General features: G+C 44.6%; 2 protein-coding genes and 1 long non-coding RNA gene across 4 annotated transcripts; 2 read left to right on the top strand and 1 right to left on the bottom strand.

The window, feature by feature from the left end:
- Positions 1-476: 476 nt before the first annotated feature.
- Positions 477-2,992, bottom strand: LOC109759217 (clavaminate synthase-like protein At3g21360). The gene is made up of 3 exons (XM_020318045.4): positions 2,386-2,992; positions 1,818-2,071; positions 477-1,005 (listed from the first exon to the last, which is right to left on the bottom strand). The coding sequence occupies exons 1-3, from the start codon at positions 2,752-2,754 to the stop codon at positions 645-647; spliced, it is 984 nt and encodes a 327-aa protein (XP_020173634.1). The 5' UTR covers positions 2,755-2,992; the 3' UTR covers positions 477-644.
- A 3,307-nt stretch (positions 2,993-6,299) lies between these two features.
- On the top strand, positions 6,300-8,484 carry LOC109759227 (CRS2-associated factor 1, mitochondrial). Its single transcript, XM_020318053.4, has 5 exons — positions 6,300-6,964; positions 7,061-7,188; positions 7,353-7,578; positions 7,672-7,799; positions 7,903-8,484. Exons 1-5 carry the CDS (start codon positions 6,406-6,408, stop codon positions 8,188-8,190), a joined length of 1,329 nt encoding a protein of 442 aa, XP_020173642.1. The 5' UTR covers positions 6,300-6,405; the 3' UTR covers positions 8,191-8,484.
- A 7,559-nt stretch (positions 8,485-16,043) lies between these two features.
- On the top strand, positions 16,044-18,971 carry LOC109759235 (uncharacterized). 2 transcript variants are annotated; one of them, XR_002232027.4, is made up of 5 exons: positions 16,044-16,306; positions 16,382-16,753; positions 17,378-17,660; positions 17,758-18,014; positions 18,512-18,971. It is a non-coding gene; the product is annotated as an uncharacterized lncRNA (long non-coding RNA). The 2 variants fall into 2 exon arrangements; XR_002232026.2 differs by lacking the exon at positions 18,512-18,971 and having other exon boundaries at positions 17,758-18,193.
- The last annotated feature ends 1,107 nt before the right edge of the window (positions 18,972-20,078 follow it).

The raw sequence follows: 20,078 nt of genomic DNA on the forward strand, positions 1-20,078 counted from the left end.
TGCTGATTTGTACATGCAACAACAAACCAGGAAATGGAGCTCTGTTAGTTTCTTTGGTTAAAACGCATGCAAGACCTACAGTTTTAGCCTGCAGATAGCTCCGCCATTGCCATTGTGATTCACCGCCGCAGAACATATGTACACCCTCTGATTCATATTAACTGTCGCTGCTTTAGTACAACTTTGAACTAAATCAGTGACAATTAACATGGAACGAAGGGCGATGGCGTGATTCGTGGCCGCCTCTGAAGTCTCTGATCTGATTCAATGTGGTCTAATCTAAAAAAAAACCTACAAAAAAGCTGCCGGAGAGAGCTGGAACGTGTGGGTACTTAGTACATGTTGTAAAATTTTCATCTATACGAAGTGCCACATGTTGCTGTTGAAGTGATGCATGTAAAACTGCAGATTTGTTGATTGCAAGGTTCAGGACTTCATATGTTACAGGTTGCAAACAAGCAAGAACAACACAATGATTCTTCCTGTCCTGCTGCACAAAATTATTCCAGTTTTGTATGTGCAAATCCGATCACGTACATGGTACATACACCCCGCAGAAGTGCGGATCGATCCCGAGCAAAGCATCGTCTCTAATGTCGAACATTTACATGCTTTTGTTTTTGCGGGGATCGAACATTTACATGCTATTTACAGAGAGAAGCAAGTACGCGCCGTGGGGGCTCAAAGGACCGTCGTGAGTGCAGCACTGCCCAGTTGTCGATGAGAAGGATGTCACCTTGCTGCCACGGGACCGCGACGCATTCCTCTTCTAGGATCTTGCCGCATTCCTCTATGACATCGGCGGGCAAGGGCGAGCCATCGCCGAAGGTGACGGCCTTAACTGGATCGTTACGAGCGTCCTTCCAACCCGTGTAGGCGGCGACCATGCTGTTGAACCATATCTTCCTCCCTCGGCTCTCGTCCCACTTGACTGCTGGTATCGGACCCATCACTGTTTTAACCCCGTTGTCGGTCCATTCCAGCTTCATCCCAAGCTTCACAGCCCTGTGAAGGACAGCAGGGTCAAAGTTCAGTCAGCAGCATTGTGAATGGGCTAAAAGTATCAATGAAACCCACTTCAAATGTTATTCAAAAGCTTTTAGCAAAACTTTTTTTACTGAAAAGTGACATGTGTTTTGTGATGTGCTGCACTCAACGACAAGATGAAAGATAAAAAAAAATATTAAGTATCATGACAAAATGCCTTTAGAATAAACCAAAATGGGTTAAAAAAATCAAGGCCATTAGAGTAGCAGAAAAATGTTTAAAGCTTGTACTGCTCTACAGATGTAACTAAGACAAAGCCATGCATGATTAAAACAGGTGCAGCAGGCTAGTTATGAAGATTTTGTAATAAGACTTGCGTCACCATACGAAGGTTATCAATTCTATTTGCCAGCATTCATGGACTTCCGTGGTAGAATCTGCCTTTCAGGTGTATTGCATTTTCATGAGCGTGATTTGTCAAAAAGTTTATTACTCCCTCCGTATCAAAATATAAGACGTTTTTGTAGGCTAGTTTATAGCCTACAAAAAACATCTTATATTTTGGTACAGAGGTAGTAGAATTCTAGATACACCTTGTAATACACTTGTAATCAACGGTCAACATTGACTCATCCTGAACTTTGCAACCAAGACAATAGCAGCTCAATCTTGAGCTCTAGATACACACTGAACCAAACTCATGCACTGATGCATATCTAGTGAAGTACAATAATGTTACAGTGGATTTCTGAATGCAAATGCAAATGTTCAGAACTGACAACAGAGCCAATAATATATTAACTCTGTTTTAAAGGAACAAGAAGCCAGACCTTTCCTCGGCGACGGCTTTATCTTTAGTGAGAAATGTGGATTGCCATCCACGGCCGATTGGAGAAGATGGGTCGTCACCCTCTCCCAATACCCTTGTGTATATCAGGCCATGCTTCTCCAGTTTCTCCACAAATTCAGGGAAGTTTTCCTTCATCCTCTTGTACACATAGTGGCTCAGCACTATTGGTGTCTCTCCACCACTTTTTGGTTCCACCTCACAGAAGAAGAAGAGTTTCGCCGGAAAAGTTGGAACCTAAGGAATGATGAGAATCAAGATTCCAGATGAGATTTGTTTTACACAATTCAAGCTCGTGTGGTAACACTAACATTTGATCCTTAACATGACAACAAAACAAAACTGTAGTGCTAGTATCTTGCAATTCAGGGTTTCTTTATATTGGTACATAATTAGTTCTGAGTATTCATCAAATGCAATTAAATAGATAATTGGTGGAGTGGTTTGCCATCAGCTCAGAGCCAGTGCAGTATCATATCAAGCTTTAACCATTATGGTTTCGAAATTTTCAATCTGCTATGGCGTTGGGCGAACGCAGGAGGCCGGCTGACCTGCGCCATCTCATGGTGGAAGGGGATCTTCTGGTCGGGCGGCGACTCGTTGGCGGTGAACACCCGCCCCACCACGTTGGTCCGGGGCGCCGCGCCGCCGACGTAGGGAAGCTCCTCGTACCCGAACGCCTCCACGGCGGCGTCGAAGTCCGCCGCCGTCCGCGCGGGGAACCCGCGCAGCAGCACCGCCCCTGCCTCCCGCAGCAGCGGCTCCACCCGGGACGCCCGCTCCGACCGCACGGTCGCCAGGAACTCGTCGAGGCTCCCGCCGGCCGGGACGAGCACCGCGGGGAAGGCGACGCCCTCGACGGCCCGCTGCTCCGGCAGCCGCGCTTCCTGGAAGAAGCTGCTGCCCGCCACGGGCGCCATCTGCTGTGCAGGGTTTGGCTCGCGTATGTTTGGGCTGTGGCTGACTGTTCTGCGAGACTGCCAGTGTGTGTGACTGAGGTGAGAGGCGTGATGAGGATGTTTTCAGGCTCAGCGTTTGGTCTGGATGAACGTGGACGGGTTCTGGAGCAGGGCGGGACGAAGGTTGGAGTGACATGTGGGACTCGTCCGTGTTCAGTGAAGCTGGAGACCAAAGGTGACCTGTTGGTAGGGGTGGACCAAAACTGTTTCTTACCGTTCATTTTAATTTTACTACGCAAATTCTGGACCGACCACTGGATTGAGGGGAAGTCAGTGGCCGAGCTAGCCCCTCTCGTCTTCGCACTTGTCCCTCGTCGCCGGCGCAAGACTCGCACCGTGCACGACGGCGTCCACCTTCGGTCGTGGGTGCAAGATATTCAGGGCGCGCTAGGCCCTACCGCCATGGTACAATACATAGACCTCTGGTGCCGTGTGCGCCACACGGAGCTTTCGGATGCTTCGGACACCCTGCATTGGCGCTGGACCTCCTCGGCATCCTACTCGGCTAGTTCTTGCTATGAGGCACTCTTCCTTGGTGCTTGCTAAGACCCCCGCTGGAAGTTGACCTGGAGACCGTGGGCACTGCTTCACATCTGTTGCTTGTGATGCAGGACCGCTGCTGGACGGCCGATCCTCTTGCCCGTCACGGCCTACCCCATGAGTCCATTTGTGCCTTCTGCGACCAAGAAGAGGAAAAGCCATACAACATCTCTTGGCAGGCTACTCTTTCTCTCGGCAGATTTGGCACGACATTCTCGGTTGGGCTCGATCACCCACCACATAGCGACACGGCTTTCTAGACGTGGTGGGCACATCCCGCTTCCAAGCACCCGCTCCTACTCGCAAGGGACTGGCTTCCCTCGTCATCCTCACCGCTTGGTGGCTTTGGAAGTACCGGAACGCCTGCATCTTCGACGGCGATTGACCTTCGATTTCCAGTCTCTCCAACATCTTTAAAGACGAGGCGCGCCTTTGGGCAAAGGACGGCGCAACCGTGATAAAAGACATCATCCCAGAGACATAGCTTAGTGATCTTGTTCGGGGATGAGCACCCCCTAGCTTTATGCTCCAACACTCGCTATCATGCCTCTTTTGTGTGCATGGCCTCATAACCGCTTGTAATCCCATGATGTAACTCTTCTTTCTATCAATTAAAAGATACGCAAGCTTTGCGTATTCGTGAAAAAGAACTATATATGTGTCCGTGCGTTGCCACGGGAGTCGAAAATTTTATACATAATAGAAGGAGCAAAAGGAGATTATTTTTTGGTTATGAATCATAGAACTTCGGACATCATAAAGTGAAATTTAATTATCTAAAATTATGATGTCCAACCATTACGCAAAATAAGGTATCTTCACATTTGAAATTTAGAAGTCCAACCATTCTGTATCCCTTCTTTATAGAACCACTGAAGATGGCATTCCATGTGTCACTGCAGATATTAAAAGACAGACATTCCTAGCGACACTTTCTTTTTTTCAAAGTATGAAGAAGAAACAACATATGATGGATTAGTTGGTACACATAACATTTTATCTCCTTTCAGAGTTTTAACAGTTTGGAACTTCCGAAGAAGCATGGCAAAATAAAACATTAAATGTCAGAGTTAAGAAATAGAAGCAGATTAATTTTAAACAATCTTCATGATCCGGTACCTGCAAAGAACAAAGAAGCTTTCTAGTAAAAAAAAACTAATGAAAGCACCACACGACTAGAAATGGTTAATTCAAAGCTTGATCATTCATGACAAGAAATCATCCCTCCCTCTGTGAGGTGCCAATAACAACTCCTTGGATTCATGTAATCAAGAGATCATCGACGGTGAAGATCAAATAACAAAGTACTTATTTTCTAACATGAGAACAATGGCGCATCTAATCAAGAATAAATAGTGGAGTCCTTATTCTTTTAACATGAGGACACCAATGGGCGATCCAACAAAAGGAAAATTAAATCACAATGTTGGTGTTCAATATTTCTTATTTTTGTATAACCTCACTGCAAAAGGTGTCTCCGGTTCCATGGAAATTAATTGCTTTTAGCGACCATCACAAATCCATTTGTCAAGGCTTCGGCTTGAGGGTGAGAGATATTAAGTTTTAGTTTATAAATTTCAAAGATGAGTCAATTATGTATTGGTATTTGGAATCTTGGCCAAGTAATACACATGACCCACGACATGGTTTACAGTGGTTCTCTCAAATGCCTCCAGTTTTGCAGTGGTTAACTCAGCTTTAGTTGGTAATTCTATTTAATTATGAATGGCATGGTAATTTGACAAAATGGCTCCATTAAACCAAACAAGAATGTATTGGAGATCGCATGATGAATCATCATTAACGAGACGACACGATATCGTGGCCGTCCTCGGCACTCTCGCCATTCATGGATTTAGGCATTTGGAGAAGGGGGATTGGGAGGGGGGGGGGGGGAGGGGGAACAGACACGTGCAGGGGTGGGGATTTAGGATAGAGCTGGCGTGGGGCTACGGGTAAATTAGCGAAATGGCAGGACCACAAAAAGACCCTGGCTAAAGCGACCGACCATCGAGGGGATCGTCGTATAATGGACCATAGATGTTATGTATTTTCCATGTATAGGGGTCGTATTGTAGTGTTTCTCGATTTTGGGTAACAAACCTTTACCCGCCAGAGAGTTTGAGGATAAAATGCGTAATCTTCTCGATTTCTAGAGGATTGAGTAGAGAAAGTGGAGAGAGAGGCCGAAGGTGCACCAGATTTTTCAAAAGGCTCTAGTGTACAAATTCATTAGGATCAACCTATGAAATTCCTTCATGTTGTTTTCATTTTGTATTGCGGTATTTCACTTTCTTATACAATACATGTAGGTAATTTTAAATTAAATTAAATGATTGTGTTTATTTCTGCTAGAATTACTCTAACATATATTAGATTTTTATAGAAAAAAAACAAACAAAACACTCACGAACACAAGGGTTCAAATAAAAAATCAACTTTTTTGAACACGGTGCTCATAGGGGTGTAAATCAAAAATCAACTTGAAATCCATTTCCCAAAGAGATCGATCACGTCCTCGGGGAAAATATCGGGTGCTCCCAGCCTTGAGGTACTCCCAGTGCTCCAATGTCATAAAAACATTTTTTATTATTTCAAAAAATTCTAGAAACAAATATGAATGTTCATAAGGAATGTGCATACCATCCCTAAAAATTTCAGGTCCAAACTCAAAACACACATTGAGAAACAAAAATGTGAAATCTATCATAAATAGTGTAAATAAAAAGACCAAAACAACACTGACACTATTCACACCTGGATTTGTCTTTTTTGTTTCTCAATGTGCATTTCGATTTTGGACTTGAAATTTTTAGGAGTCGTAGTCATATTCCCTATCAACATTCAGATTCTTTTTTCTAATTTCTTGAAACGTTTGAAAATATTCTTTTTGACATTAGAGCACGGGAAGTACCCCAACGCTGGAGCACCTGATACTTTCCCCACGTCCTCGTTTTCCTTGTAAATTTCCGAATGGAAAACTAGTCTTTCTTCCCCAAAAAAACCCACGAACACGAGGGTTTTGCCCCCTTCGACCCACGGTCGCCATTGGCCACTCTGCTCCGCCGCTCCATGCTCCTCCCTAGCCTCCTCCGCCGCGCCCACCTGCCGCGGCCGTGCCACCCTCCCCGCTGCCACCTCTCCCGCCTCCTAGACCGCTACGGCTTCGTGCCGCCGGCCTCCCTGACCCCCACCGCGAAAGAGATCTCCCACGGCACAGGCGCCGGCGCCGACCAGAAGCGTCGGACCAAGAAGCCCCCCTACCGGCCGCCCTCTTCGCTGGACCGCGGAGACCGCCCGGCCTCCCACTCCGACCTCCCCTTCGATTTCCGCTTCAGCTACACGGAGAGCTCCCCGGACGCCAAGCCCATCGGGCTCCGCGAGCCCAAGTACTCCCCTTTCGGCCCCGGTCGCCTCGACCGCCCCTGGACCGGCCTGTGCGCGCCCGCCGTCGACACCACGCTCCGGAGCGTCGACGCCGAGGACCCTGCCCCCGCCGCCGAAAAGGACCTGGAGGAGGCCCGCCGTCGCGAGCGAGAGCGCGTGCTTGGCGAGCCGCTCACACCCGCGGAGCGCTCCTTCTTGGTCGACAAATGCCAGAAGAACCGCACCAAGCGGCAGATCAATCTCGGTAAATTTGGTCTCGGGTTGTTCGAACAATACTAGTAATGAATTAATTGTGCATTTGGAGCTGCGATACAGATAATGACAGCTGATGTTTCTCTAGGGAGAGATGGGCTCACTCATAACATGCTGAATGACATTCACAACCACTGGAAGCATGGCGAGGGGGTCAGGGTGAAATGCCTTGGTGTGCCGACGGTTGATATGCAAAATGTGTGCCGTGAGCTCGAGGTAGCTTCGTCTCTCCTATCTCTAAGAACATGAACACTGCCACTTTACATCCATGGAGTTTATCAAGTACTTTATGGATGAACATCTTCGGAGCTCTTATTTGATGTCACTGGTTCTGATATTACTCTCCTGTAGAAGCCTGAGTAATGCTACCTTTTTCCCAGGATAAAACTGGTGGCCTTATCATCCACAGGCATGGTGGCCTGTTAATACTGTACAGAGGGAGGCATTATCATCCAAAGAAAAGACCTGTTATTCCATTGATGCTATGGAAGCCAGCTGAACCGATCTACCCGAGGCTAATTAAAACAACAATAGAAGGGCTGACAGTTCAGGAGACAAAGGAAATGAGGAAGAAGGGCCTACATGCTCCTGTTTTGACAAAGCTCGGTAATCCTTGTCCCTCCTTTCCGGTTAGACATGGTATCATATACATGTATGTGCTAAAAAAAATATGTCTAACCAACCATGCCCATTTCACAGCAAAGAATGGATATTATGCTAACCTCGTGCCGATGGTTAGAGATGGTTTTCTGGCTGATGAATTGGTTCGCATAGATTGTAAAGGATTGCCAAAAAGTGATTATCGGAAGATTGGAGTCAAGCTCAGGGTGAGTCTCTCATATAGCCTTATGACAAACTAGTTAAATGCTTATTTTCCCTGAAGATTACCTGTAACAGAATGCATTTCTCTCTCCTCCTTTTTTGCTGCAGGACCTTGTTCCTTGTATTCTCGTGTCTTTTGACAAGGAGCAAATTATTGTTTGGAGGGGGAAAGACCATGATGAAAGCATACAGGATAATTTGCACAATGCATTCCCTTCATTTCTTCAATTAGAGAGTGCAGCAGTGAAGAATGAGAATGTTGAACAGGAAGAAGCCTCAAGTGAGAGTGTAGCAGGAAAGAACGAGCACGGTGAAAAAGAAGAAACATCAAGTGACTGTTCTTCTGATGAGTGGTCTGAGATCAGTAGCTCTGACGATGTGCCAGATGATAAGTAGGACATTTCCAGGGTAGAAGATCCTTACATTGATCTGACATATCCAGAGGACTCAGTCTGCCACCAGGTGTTCACAAAGTTGGCATGTCATCCAACATCACCAACTTGTCCATTCTTATCAGTGATGATTATGTTCTATCACTAGTCGCAACAAAAGCCAGTAGCCTTGCTTCTGTCTTTCGAAATTCTCCATGGCTAGTTTTTGGTGATTGTACATGTTTGTTCACTTCCACGGATTGGCTATAGTTGATATTCAAATCAAGCAATGCCAGCTTGAGGTCCAACAGTTAGTATTCACTGGACCAGAGTGCCTTTGATCTAATTATACTGACCGCTAATAGAATGAAACAGTGAAACATTGAATATTATACAAACATCATTTTACTCCCTAGAGCATCATGCAAATTCTAAAGAACCTCAATTGAACAATGCTGTCTAGTCTTTTCTGCCTTTTTGCTATATCCACTACTGCCAATTGGATTGACCTACGTGGAGTATAGGGTCCAAGTTTTACGCTTTGACAAGGCTGCATCAGTTGGAGGCAAGGGATCACTAGAGGCTGGCGCTTTAGCCGTTGCCTCACCAACAGTTACTAGTCAGGTTTCTTTATTTCCACAGGTTAGCTATAGTTGAGATTCAAATTAAGCAATTGTAGCTTGAGGGTCCAACAGCTAGTACTCACTGAATCAGAGTGCCTTTTCTTATCTTATTATACTGATCGCTAGTAGAATGAACACAGTGAAACATTGAATATTATACAAACGTCATTTGACTTCCTAGAGCATCATACAAATTCTAAAGAACATCGATTGAACAACGCTGTCTAAATTTTTCTTGCCTTTTGTTTTATCCACCACTGCCTATTGAATTGACTGCCCTTCCTAGAGTGGAGGTCCATGTTTTAAGCTTTGACAGGCCTGCATCGGTTGGAGGCGAGGGATCACAAGAGGCTGGCGCTAGCCTTTGCTTCACCAACAGTTACCAGTCAGCTACTCAGGATCAAGCACTTCGACCAAGGTAAAATGTTGGAAGAAAACAAACTAGACTATAAGACAGTTTATTGAGTAAATTTCTCAAAACCACGCCTTCTTTTCCAAAACTATAAAAAAATCCCCCACTTAAAGAAAGTATTTACAAACCATATTGCGAGTGACAAAAGTGTGGTCTGGAAATATTCTGTCACATAAGTGTGATTTTGTGAAATGCACTTTTAGAGGTGTGTTTTCTTCATGCTTTGTGACGAAAGAAATCTGTTCTTGTTTTTGAGGAACTTATTACTCCAGTCTATATATATCTATCTGCCTCAGTTCCAGTTCTCACCTTGGGTGGCCGCACTGCGTCTCTTGCATATTTCCCGGATGAACCAGTCAAGGTGAGATATTAGAAGAAACTGAACCATCACTCCATGTTTCCAATGGATGGTTCAGCTCCCTCTAATCCTCGCTTTGGGCGGTGCATGCATGTTCCTAGCTGTAACCCAATCTGTTACTTCTCTCTAGGCTGCAAACGCCAAAGCCAGGCAATCAATCAGTCAACCGAAGGTGAGATATTGGAGGAAAACAAGCTGATCGGTGACCACGATTAGCTAGCCATGATCTGTTTGTTTTCCTCCAACTCTCACTTTCAGTGCCTGACAAGCACCTCTCCAGAAAAGAACTATCTATTCAGTCATTCAGTTGCTACCCTGCACTCCCTGCACTGGAGCTGTGGAGTGTCTGCCTGCTCTAGGGCTCTGGTCAAGTTTATTTATAGCCAGCCCACCTGGGAAGAAGATAGTTGTAGCCTTCAGTGCTAGAATAGCAGCAGCATATTTTTCTGTTGCAGCTGCATGCCCATTGTGCTGTGTCCTGAATTCTGTTGAAAAGGTGAAAAGGCTTCAGTACTTGTACCATGTACTACTGTGGTACTAGACTACCAGTGTAACTAACTGTCACATGCAAACCGATCAGGCTTCGGTTCACTCCCCATGGTACTTTCGTCTCTATTATAAATGATCCAAGTGTTATTATTACTAAAGGATTCGACTACGACTAATATTGCAGTAAAATGAACGGAATGATGAATAGTACATGAAAGTTTCACCAGATTCATGTTTTATTTCGTGTAGAGGTTCGAAGTTTCAGAAATTGCATACAACATCCACGCATCTACAATTTACAGACATTAAACAAAGGCCGTGCACTAACCTAGTTTACTCCAGTGTTAACTTTTCTTAGCAATTCCCGCCCAAAATAAAGAAAATAAAAAACTTGTCTTCACAATTATTTCTTGTGCTCACAGCCTCACATTTTAGAATATTAGAGCAACTTTAGCACATGCGTCATACCCGCAGCCTCTAAACCAGTTTTGGAGTGTCCCATAATTTTTTTGGAGGCTGCAGAGCCTATCGACAAACTCAGATGCACCCCTCCATAGCTTTTTTACTCCTTTTATTTGCATCAACTCAATGAATCTACTTCTAATTGGGGGCATTCAAACACTGAATGAAATTGGATCAATGTTCAAACAACATTGTGAGCACATAGTTCTTCCTATTGCAGCAGAGTTTGTTGCCTTTTAGCTATATTTAGCGACTGTAGTTAATATATGTAGGGGGGATGTCGATATTTCCATACAGTACACTACACTATCGTACTAGACTAGATATATAGATGATGCAGAGGAGGACTGGGGAAAAGGGAGCTTCAAGATCAGTGGCACCACAAGGTTGGGGTTGGATTGCACTCCAAAACAGCCCCCACAAGCACCAAATATGAAGGTTGCACCCCTCTTTAGGGCTTCCTTCGAAAATTAGGGAGATAGAGGGAGCTATATGGTGAATTTGCCAGAATGGATTTTTGCCTCTCTAATATTCATATTGGTGGTTATTATAGTGGAAAGGGGGATACGAAGTATCTGACAGAGTTTTATTCTGTTAGATATGCCATATTTCTTCATCATCAACTTTTCTCTCACAATTCAGACCAGTATTTGCCCTATTGAAAGCTCATTTGTGTGTGTGTGTGTGGGGCCGGTTGAGTTGTTCCCTCATTGCCAAGCCGTTAAGCTGTGTAACTTTAAATCTTGAGTAAATATATTTGATTATAATTAGTGAATGGATTTTATCGAAAAAAATTAGTGAATGGATGGTTAATTGATTCTAATTAGATTGTGCACCGTATATGGTATATTGTATTCTAATTAGGCTGTGCACCGATATATCGTATATGCAACTCGATGTCACAAGTAGACGGTTCATGAAATTTTGGTGCTAAATTGTAAATTGCGGAGATATCTCAACATCATGATGGTATTTTTTTGCGGGGTAACATCATGATGGTATTTACTAGAAATAATGCAAAGTTTCATGACTTGTCTATTTCTGGTCATCGGAAGGGAAAAGCTTGTGATCACCCGGCGGATCTTTCCGCATGCGTCTTCCGCCTCCCTAAGCGTTTGATCTGTTGTTAATCGGACGGTTAGGCGTCACCATCACCTACTGCACGTTCTTGCAACTCCACCCTTGTTTCAGAATCATTTCTGCAACTCGACACTTGCTGCAAACAGACTACATGGCCAGGTACGCCCGTGCTCGCCACCGGTCCGCTCCAACAGCCATCATTCGGCGGCGAGGTAGGCCTACGCCGCCCCACTTCCATGCCTTCACTTTTCATTTGCCGCCTCACTTGTCCCCTGCCGCTCACATCTCTCCTGCCCTGCATCTAGGTCGGGATCGCCAAGCCACCACCCGACGTTGCGATAGCGCCTCAGATCCACGCGACCCGGTCATCGTTCCAGCAGCGCGCGGCGAGGGGCATGCCCACACCATCAATGCTGGCGGTGTCGGGGGAGCCCTCCCTGCTAATCCGTCCCGACCCTGAGCGATTTTTTTTCTTCTGAAACAAAGCCCTTGTTGCAATAGTTGTTCCTGAAACAAAGCTCTTGTTGCAAAGTGGTATCATACGCATGGATGTTTTTGCATCTGCACCAATGTTTCCGAAATAAATCTCTTGTTGCAATAGTCATCGATGTGTTCCCAAAACAAGGCTCTTGTTGCAATAGTCAAAGAGGAATTATATGCTGAGCAATCTAGATCGCACGGCTCGTCAGGCGGCGGATCTTTTAAATTTTAAAAAATCCACCGACAGACGCGTAGTTTATTATAGTTTATATAGTTTTCGAAGGTGGCAGGCCCACTTTTAGAGTTTGGCAGAGGGCTTAGATTTTACCCGTCCGGTCCTGTGAAGAGCCTATAGCTACATCCTTGTGCGGCTAGCACCGGTGTGCAGTGTAAAATACAGTGCCCTTTATGCCACCTTCGTGTGTGTCGTGTCACTGCTTTTATTCTTTTCTGAATAGGCATAAAATCCTTAACACAATTCCCCTCTGGTGCGTTGCTGCACAGATCTCAAAGCAGCGTGCCTCCCAATGGATGGTTCAGATATGACACCTGTACCCGCTTGTGTGGGTACATGTGGATCCGGCTTGCATGCTTCCTCCCATGCTTCCATCTGTGCTCCCACTTCATCCTACGGTTGTCTTTTTATCTTTTTCCTTTCTAATCTAATCATCTCCCTCCTGATTTTAAAGGGTGGGGCCGGTCCTTATTTTGTTTCAATCAAATCAAGCCACGTATGCGGAAGCACGGATGGGCGCACGCGCGGGGAGCAGGCAAGTCTCGTTCGGTACATGTGCATTTCTCGCTTACAAATTATTGTATTATAGATATGTAGAGAACATCTATATCCATATATGCAAATTTTGCGATTTTTTAATGTAATTTCTGTGTTTCTTATTTCGAGCTTCACCTAGCCTGATTGCCAAATTATGGTAATTCCTAATTGACCATGGGTTTAATAGACAAAAATGATCCAATAACATCAGTAGCAAGATACTAGTACAACTTAATGAAGCTGGATCTCTCTCACACACAAGTTCACTTGTATTGCTGTTATCAAACTGGCCTTACCTCATTACCACGGCAAGGTAACTATCCCTGCTTCCTGCAAACAGAGTTACAGAAACCGATTCTACCCTAGACAACACTGTCTTCCTTGTCTAAACGAAACTTGGCCGGCACCATTGGTACCCCGTCGTCGGTGACCTCCACTTCAAACTCCGAGTAGCCTTTCGCGACGTCGTACCGGCTGAAGACGTAGTCGCAGAACTCGAGCCTAGCCCCTTGACTCGAACGGCGTCTTTTTCTCGAATCATGCGGAGGAAGGGATTGCTGCCAGAGGAGTCTTCGACGGGCGGGGCAGGGAGATTGTTCCTCATGAACACGAGGTATCTCGAGCTAAACCTCCACGTCTTCGTCTTCGTCGTTCTCTCTCCGCCCGTCATCTTCCTCATCGACTCTCTGCCCCACGCACTGAAACTGTTGCCCTTCTTTTTCCATTCGGCGTCGGCCACCAGCTTCCTCATTCTCTCCCCGCACCACGCCATGCCCATGTTCTTGCTGCCCTTCTCGTCCGATCCGGCGTCCGCCAACGTTGCCTTCGTCTCGCTAGGTTTGGGGCTCGGGCTCGTCGCCTTCTTCCTCATCGTCATCTTCGACGCGGACATCGCCTTCTTCTTCATCGGCGTCCTGGACGGGGCGGCCGCCCACATCGCCATCCTCCAGTTGGGCTTGCATGAGAGAAACAAGCGACGAATCCAATTTTCGAATCTGAATCCCCTGCTCACGACGAGCGAACGGTAGCAAATCGGACACATCTTCTTCTTCTTCCTCCTCCTCATCCTCATCCGCGGCTCCTCCTTGGATCTAGCATCCTCTGCCACCTCCTTCTTCAAATAGTAGAAAAAGAGGCTTTTGTCCCAGTTGACAAGGCCCTTTAGTCCCGGTTATCGTTACAAATGACTCTTCCCTTTAGTCCCGGTTCTTACACGAACCGGGACTAAAGGCCGCGGCCACGTGGAGCTCCACCTTTAGTCCCGGTTGGTAACAACGAAATTTTATGATGTTTTTTTTGAAAAAAAAATTGATTTTTTTTATTTTCAAATTTCTGAATTATTTTAACCTCTAATCTCTATCATCACCCCTCATCATTGCTCAATTTATCCTCTAATCTCTAATCACCCCTCATCACTGCTCAATTTATCCTCTAATCTCTAATCACCCCTCATCATTCCAAATCATCTAACTTCCCGAACGGTCACCCATCCTCCCACTCCCCCAGCCTGAGCACGCTTAACTTCCGGGTTCTATTCTCCCTCGTTTCCAAGTCTGCACTTGTTGTTTTTTCTGACAATAGTAAGATGTCAATCCTATTAACCCTCACGAATTTTGCTTGAGCATGAAGTGACACATTTCACTGTTTGAGTTTGAAACTATTGTTTTAAAAAACAATAATTATTTAGTAACACTAATATTTCTTGAATAATTAGTTTGACCATTGTTTGACCATAGTTTGACCAGATTTGACCAACATTCAAAATAACTGAAATAATTATTTAGTAACACTAATATTCTAGAATAATTAGTTTGACCATAGTTTGACCAGATTTGACCAAAATTCAAAATAACTGAAATAATTATTTAGTAACACTAATATTCTAGAATAATTAGTTTGACCATTGTTTGACCAGATTTGACCAAAATTCAAAATAACTGAAATAATTATTTAGTAACACTAATATTCTAGAATAATTAGTTTGACCATTGTTTGACCAGATTTGACCAAAATTCAAAATAACTGAAATAATTATTTAGTAACACTAATATTCTAGAATAATTAGTTTGACCATTGTTTGACCACAGTTTGACCAGATTTGACCAAAATTCAAAATAACTGAAATAATTATTTAGTAACACTAATATTCTAGAATAATTAGTTTGACCATAGTTTATTTTTTTTTTGATTTTTTCCACTCTAGATCTTAAAAGCCCCGTAACTTTTTTCTGTTAGGTTTTTGAGGATTTTGAAAATGTTTAACGGGGTTTCCCCTGTTAAATTCGGATGTAACTTTTCGAGTAGATGATTTTTTATATAAAAAACTTTTTCATCCGAGTTCGTATGCAAAAGTTATGCCCATTTTACAAATTCCAGAGAGATTTTGCAAATAAAGTCGAAATTCATATTTGTTAATTTTCCCAACAACTAGACCACATATCACATGGGAAACTTATTTTATTTTATTTTTTTGACATTTCCATCATTTTCTTTTGTTTTTTCTAAAACTGAAAAGGCGGTCGGGGGGGGGGGGGGGTAGAGTTTGAAAATGGGACCTTTAGTACAGGTTCGTGCCATGAACCGGTACTAATGCCTCAAAGCCCATTAGTACCGGTTGGTGGCATCGCACCCTTTAGTCCCAGGTGAACCGGGACTAATGCCTTAGCCGCACGAACCGGGATGAATGCTCACATTAGTCCCGGTTCGTGACTGAACCGGGACTAATGTAAATACTGCCCTATGACCAAAGCCCTGTTTTCTACTAGTGTTCTCGTCGGGCTTGCGCTTCTTCGTCGCCGAACCCCACAACTCCGTCTGCTTGGCCGGCCTCATCTCGCTCCTCTCCATCGCTCTATATCTGGATTGGGAGGTTGCGGCGGCGGGTACTGCCTTGTACCGAGCCATTGTGTCAAAAGCTGTTGCGGTGGCGGCAGCGGCGGCGGTGGCTCACCCAGCGATGTGTTTCGATGTGTTTTGGGAACCTTCATGAGCGAGGCAATTTGCGGACAAGAGCGTCAAATAGGAGGGTTGACATGCTACATAGGACGCGCGTGACCCGGCTGGCCCATTAAGCAATTGTAGCAATCACATAGTTATCACTTTCATCTCTTTCTTCATTTATTGCATGTCACATCATCTATTTAACCTACATATGTGTGATGTTACTACGTATGTTACCACGGTAGTCTTAGAAGACGGCCGGCAACGCGTGCTCGACCGCCGTTAACAGCAGGCGAGCGGAGAGGCGTTGGTACAGTTCGTCAAATGGACCCACGCCAGCCAAATGAATGCATCCCCCCTACAGCAGCTTCGGTCCTGTTTGAGTAAAAGGGGATCGAGCCAAGGAAAAATTAGAGCGGGAGGGGCCGCGGCGGCGATCTCACGGGCTGCTTACTCTACTTGGCCGGCCGCATGACCAGCGGAGGTGCTAATGGCGACCGACTACCTCGTGCCCCTAGTGGACAGGTCAAAATGGGCATTATTTTCTGGAGGTTGGAGGTTAATTTCTTTGCCTAAGGATTGCTCAAAAATCAACTGCAGGTTACCCATCTTCGTGAATGAGGCGTGCAGTGTAGCTATTCTAATGGACATGGTGTGTGGCGGAGCTCCGGCGCAGGATGAATCGGGCGACGGATCTAGATGGGGATAGAAGAAGCGGGGAACAGTGCAGTGGGAGGATTTGGTGGCCAGCGTGGGGGGCAGCGTAGTGGTGCGCCCTACGGCGAGAAGACAAGTGGTGATGCAGGTTGCAGAGCCGTGTCCGATTTCAGTGAGAGTGAAGTTGATAACGCGGATGTGATTGAGCAAGGCGACGCCCAGATGGCACACATGTGATATCTTTAATCTCTGTTTTCCATCAGCTAGCAGAAGCGCAGTAGCCATCAGGTTGATCACCTCCACCATGACAAAAAGGTATTCATTTTTCTGGCCATTTGTTTGCAAAATGGGGAGGGGATTAGATGATGTGTGGCATACACTAGCTCATTTGCATATATATAAAAAAGTTAGATCAGTTAAAAAAAGGATGTGGTGCTGGGTGCATAGTTGGTTGCATTTCCACGACTATTCTACACACTAGGCATAGTTTGTGTTCTGCTTATGAATTGTGAACTGGGAGTGGAAAATCACATGCTTTTAATTTTGGTTTGTGACTTATTTTTTGCTGGGCACATAGTTTTCAATGTTTCAGTAAAAGAGCCACCGATTGGGCATGAAGCAGTAGATTTATCATTTGACTGAAGATTCGTCAGTTTACACACGATCTCTGACCAAGTGTGTCACTGCTGACGGAATTTTCAGAGTTAAAATTAAGTGGCCATCGATCCAACAGAGCTAGAAATATTGATCATGTAAAAATTAGATTGTAGGTCATAGACAATGTATGAACATGTATGTTAATTGCCGACCGAATTTTCGGAGGTAGTATATGACGTAGATTAGAAACACAAGATGTCATCATGTCGTTGCAGAGCTTGATTAAGTTTATGCAGTACATTTTATGGAATATGCTAACTCTCCGTTCTGCTAAAATTACAGGACACCTTGTCCCAGCAGGGTCGGCACACTCCGCTCCACTGAAATTACAGGACCGGACGCCGTGTCCGGGGAGAATTGGTGCACTGGAGCAAACGGTTCGGGTATATACAGATAAGTTGGGTGAGCATGCTGCTATTGGGCTAACATCGGACTCTGTGGGAGAAACCAAATATTTTTACAATCTTTATTCACGGAAGCATGGTTTCGGCATCAGATATGGGAAAAGTAGGCTTAACATCGAGAAGACAAAGTGTATGCAGGAAGTTGTCTATGGATATGCTCTGTAAGTGTTCTTTAAAAACCTGAAGTGGTAACTCAATTTCCTGTTGGTGCATATGGGGTTCTGCCGCTTAACAATGTAGTGCCTGTTCGAAACGCAGGGGAAGCCAAATATCAGAAAACAGCAGGTCCTGCCGGTGCGAGTGCCCAGCCATGATTCGATTGCTCTACGCAGCTGACAATGGGGTACACCTCGTTTGCCGCTGCAGTCAGAGATGCAGTTGACGGCGAGCAGTTAGATATGTTCGCGATGATGATGAAGGGGTCGGCTCAATCAACGTGGAAGATGGATCAACAGGCGCTTGGCTAGACGGAAAGGCAACGCAGATAAACTTTGCTTGGTGGAATTTACTGTGAGGTCTGGGGGTTCTTCACTGTGATTGAATGATAGACTGACAGTAGAGATTTAGAAATTTCCTGCACATTTTGAAATTTCAGAATAAAGCTTGTGTCTTCAGAAGAAAACGTGTGAAGTTTCTGAACTGAAACATGCACATTTTGAAATTTCAGAATAAAGCTTGTGTCTTCAGAAGAAAACGTGTGAAGTTTCTGAACTGAAACATGCACATTTTGAAATTTCAGAATAAAGCTTGTGTCTTCAGAAGAAAACGTGTGAAGTTTCTGAACTGAAACATGCACATTTTGAAATTTCAGAATAACAGCTTGTGTCTTCAGAACCTGCGGTGCATGCACGTTGCATCATAAAGTATAGGCTGCAAGGCTTGTTTGCAATTAATGACTGAAAACATTCATATTTTAACTTGTAGTGTTTTACTCAGAATAGGAGTGTGTCCGCATTGCATCATCAATTACGAAGTGCAGTTCATTGTCCCTGATATCTGCTGCAAATTGCAGGGTTAGAGTTGGTAGCCATACCCTTGACAGGATTGCTCATGTTGGGACGACGGGGTAGGTGGGAGCTGTGTGGAGACATGGGTGGCTTGCGCCGTAACGTCCTAACGGAGCTATAACTCTGAGACGGACGTCGGTGCATTAAATGGCAGCAGTGTGGGGCCATTGCACTGTTGAATAATTGACCCACGCTCAGGAATACAACCCAGAATACATAGCATGTCACGCATCACGAGGAGAGTTGGTGGTCCCGATATCAGGAGCATCTGGACCGGGAGCCAAATTGCTTTTCGGACAGTCCCACACTAGGACTATGCAAAAATTGACTCGTAATACTTATGTACTCCCTCTGTAAACTAATATACGAGCGTTTAGATTACTAAAATACTAATTTTGCATATTTATAAAATACTATGCACTGCCTATTGCTTAAGCGGTTGTAAACATTTCTAGTGTAAGTCGATTTTCTGTATCGTTAGATTATCATCTAGCAACCATCCAACAACACATTGTTCTTATTCTTCCTCCCGTGTGAACGATCACTGCCCACCGTCGCTGGCAATGTCGTCGGCCTAATCGCCTGCTCTCACCTTCCGTGACTGGTGATCCTACCACATTTATTCTCTCCCCATGAACCGATGCCCACCGCCATCCCTCTAAACTCCCTGTTCTCCAGCGCCGTCGATGAACCCACAATAATCGATCCGAACATGCAATCCTCTGACTCATCGAAAACATATGTATAGACCTTATTATTGACCTATTTGTCCACAAAAAATCAGCCCATAGCGTTTGTCTTTGCCCCCCCCCCCCCCCCATTTCGGCCCAAGCTCCGCCACTGCTCCCGCCATCAACGCCTCGTTCATGGCTCGCACTCACCGTGGAGCCCACGTCCTCCTTGTCTTGTGCCCCGTCTTAGCTGTTAGAAATCACGGCGACTATATATCGCTTTACGCGAGTGCTACTTCCGTCACGCTGAAGCGAATGCCCCCGCGTTGTAGCTATTGGGTCGGCATGTTAGCGCGGTTTAAAAGAAAGAGAGAAGAAAAATGGGTGAAATCAGGATTCAAATCGGGTCTCCTAGCTAAGAGGCAACTCTCTAGCAACTAAGCCAACTTCAGCTTCGTGTAAACTACTAGGGCGTGAACTAGTTGAGGGCAAAAGAGACAATTTTGCATTGGGTTTCCCCCTTTTTTTGTTTCTGTTTTGTCTTTCCTTTTCCACCGATTTTTCTTTGTCTCTTTCTTTGTTTTCATTCTATTTTTATTTTTATTTTCTTTCTTTTTCTTCTGTTGTTCGGTTTTCTGTTTTTCCGTCTCCATTTTTTTGTTTTTTTGTTTTTCTTTGTGTCTTTCATTGTTTTTATCGGTTTTCCTTCTTTTTTGGTTTTCTATTTTTCTTTGGTTTTCATTCTACATTTTTTGTATATGTCAAAAACATTTTCCTAATACATGTTTAAGATTTTTTACAATACAAATTAAACATTTTTTAATACATGGTCAACAATTTTTTTGTACACATTTTTTCAAATCATTGATTAACATTTTTGAAATATAAGATTAACATTTTT

Source organism: Aegilops tauschii, chromosome 3 (assembly GCF_002575655.3).
Source record: "Aegilops tauschii subsp. strangulata cultivar AL8/78 chromosome 3, Aet v6.0, whole genome shotgun sequence".
Lineage (NCBI taxonomy): Eukaryota > Viridiplantae > Streptophyta > Magnoliopsida > Poales > Poaceae > Aegilops > Aegilops tauschii.

Excerpts from the sequence above, each read along its gene's own strand:
- LOC109759217 (XM_020318045.4), bottom strand. The coding sequence starts at position 2,754 with ATGGCGCCCGTGGCGGGCAGCAGCTTCTTCCAGGAAGCGCGGCTGCCG. Across the intron at positions 2,072-2,385 it reads TCCACCATGAGATGGCGCAG|GTTCCAACTTTTCCGGCGAA; the intron begins GTCAGCCGGCCT and ends ATCATTCCTTAG. Across the intron at positions 1,006-1,817 it reads AAAGCCGTCGCCGAGGAAAG|GGCTGTGAAGCTTGGGATGA; the intron begins GTCTGGCTTCTT and ends TGTCCTTCACAG.
- LOC109759227 (XM_020318053.4), top strand. The coding sequence starts at position 6,406 with ATGCTCCTCCCTAGCCTCCTCCGCCGCGCCCACCTGCCGCGGCCGTGC. Across the intron at positions 7,189-7,352 it reads ATGTGTGCCGTGAGCTCGAG|GATAAAACTGGTGGCCTTAT; the intron begins GTAGCTTCGTCT and ends CCTTTTTCCCAG. Across the intron at positions 7,579-7,671 it reads TCCTGTTTTGACAAAGCTCG|CAAAGAATGGATATTATGCT; the intron begins GTAATCCTTGTC and ends CCCATTTCACAG.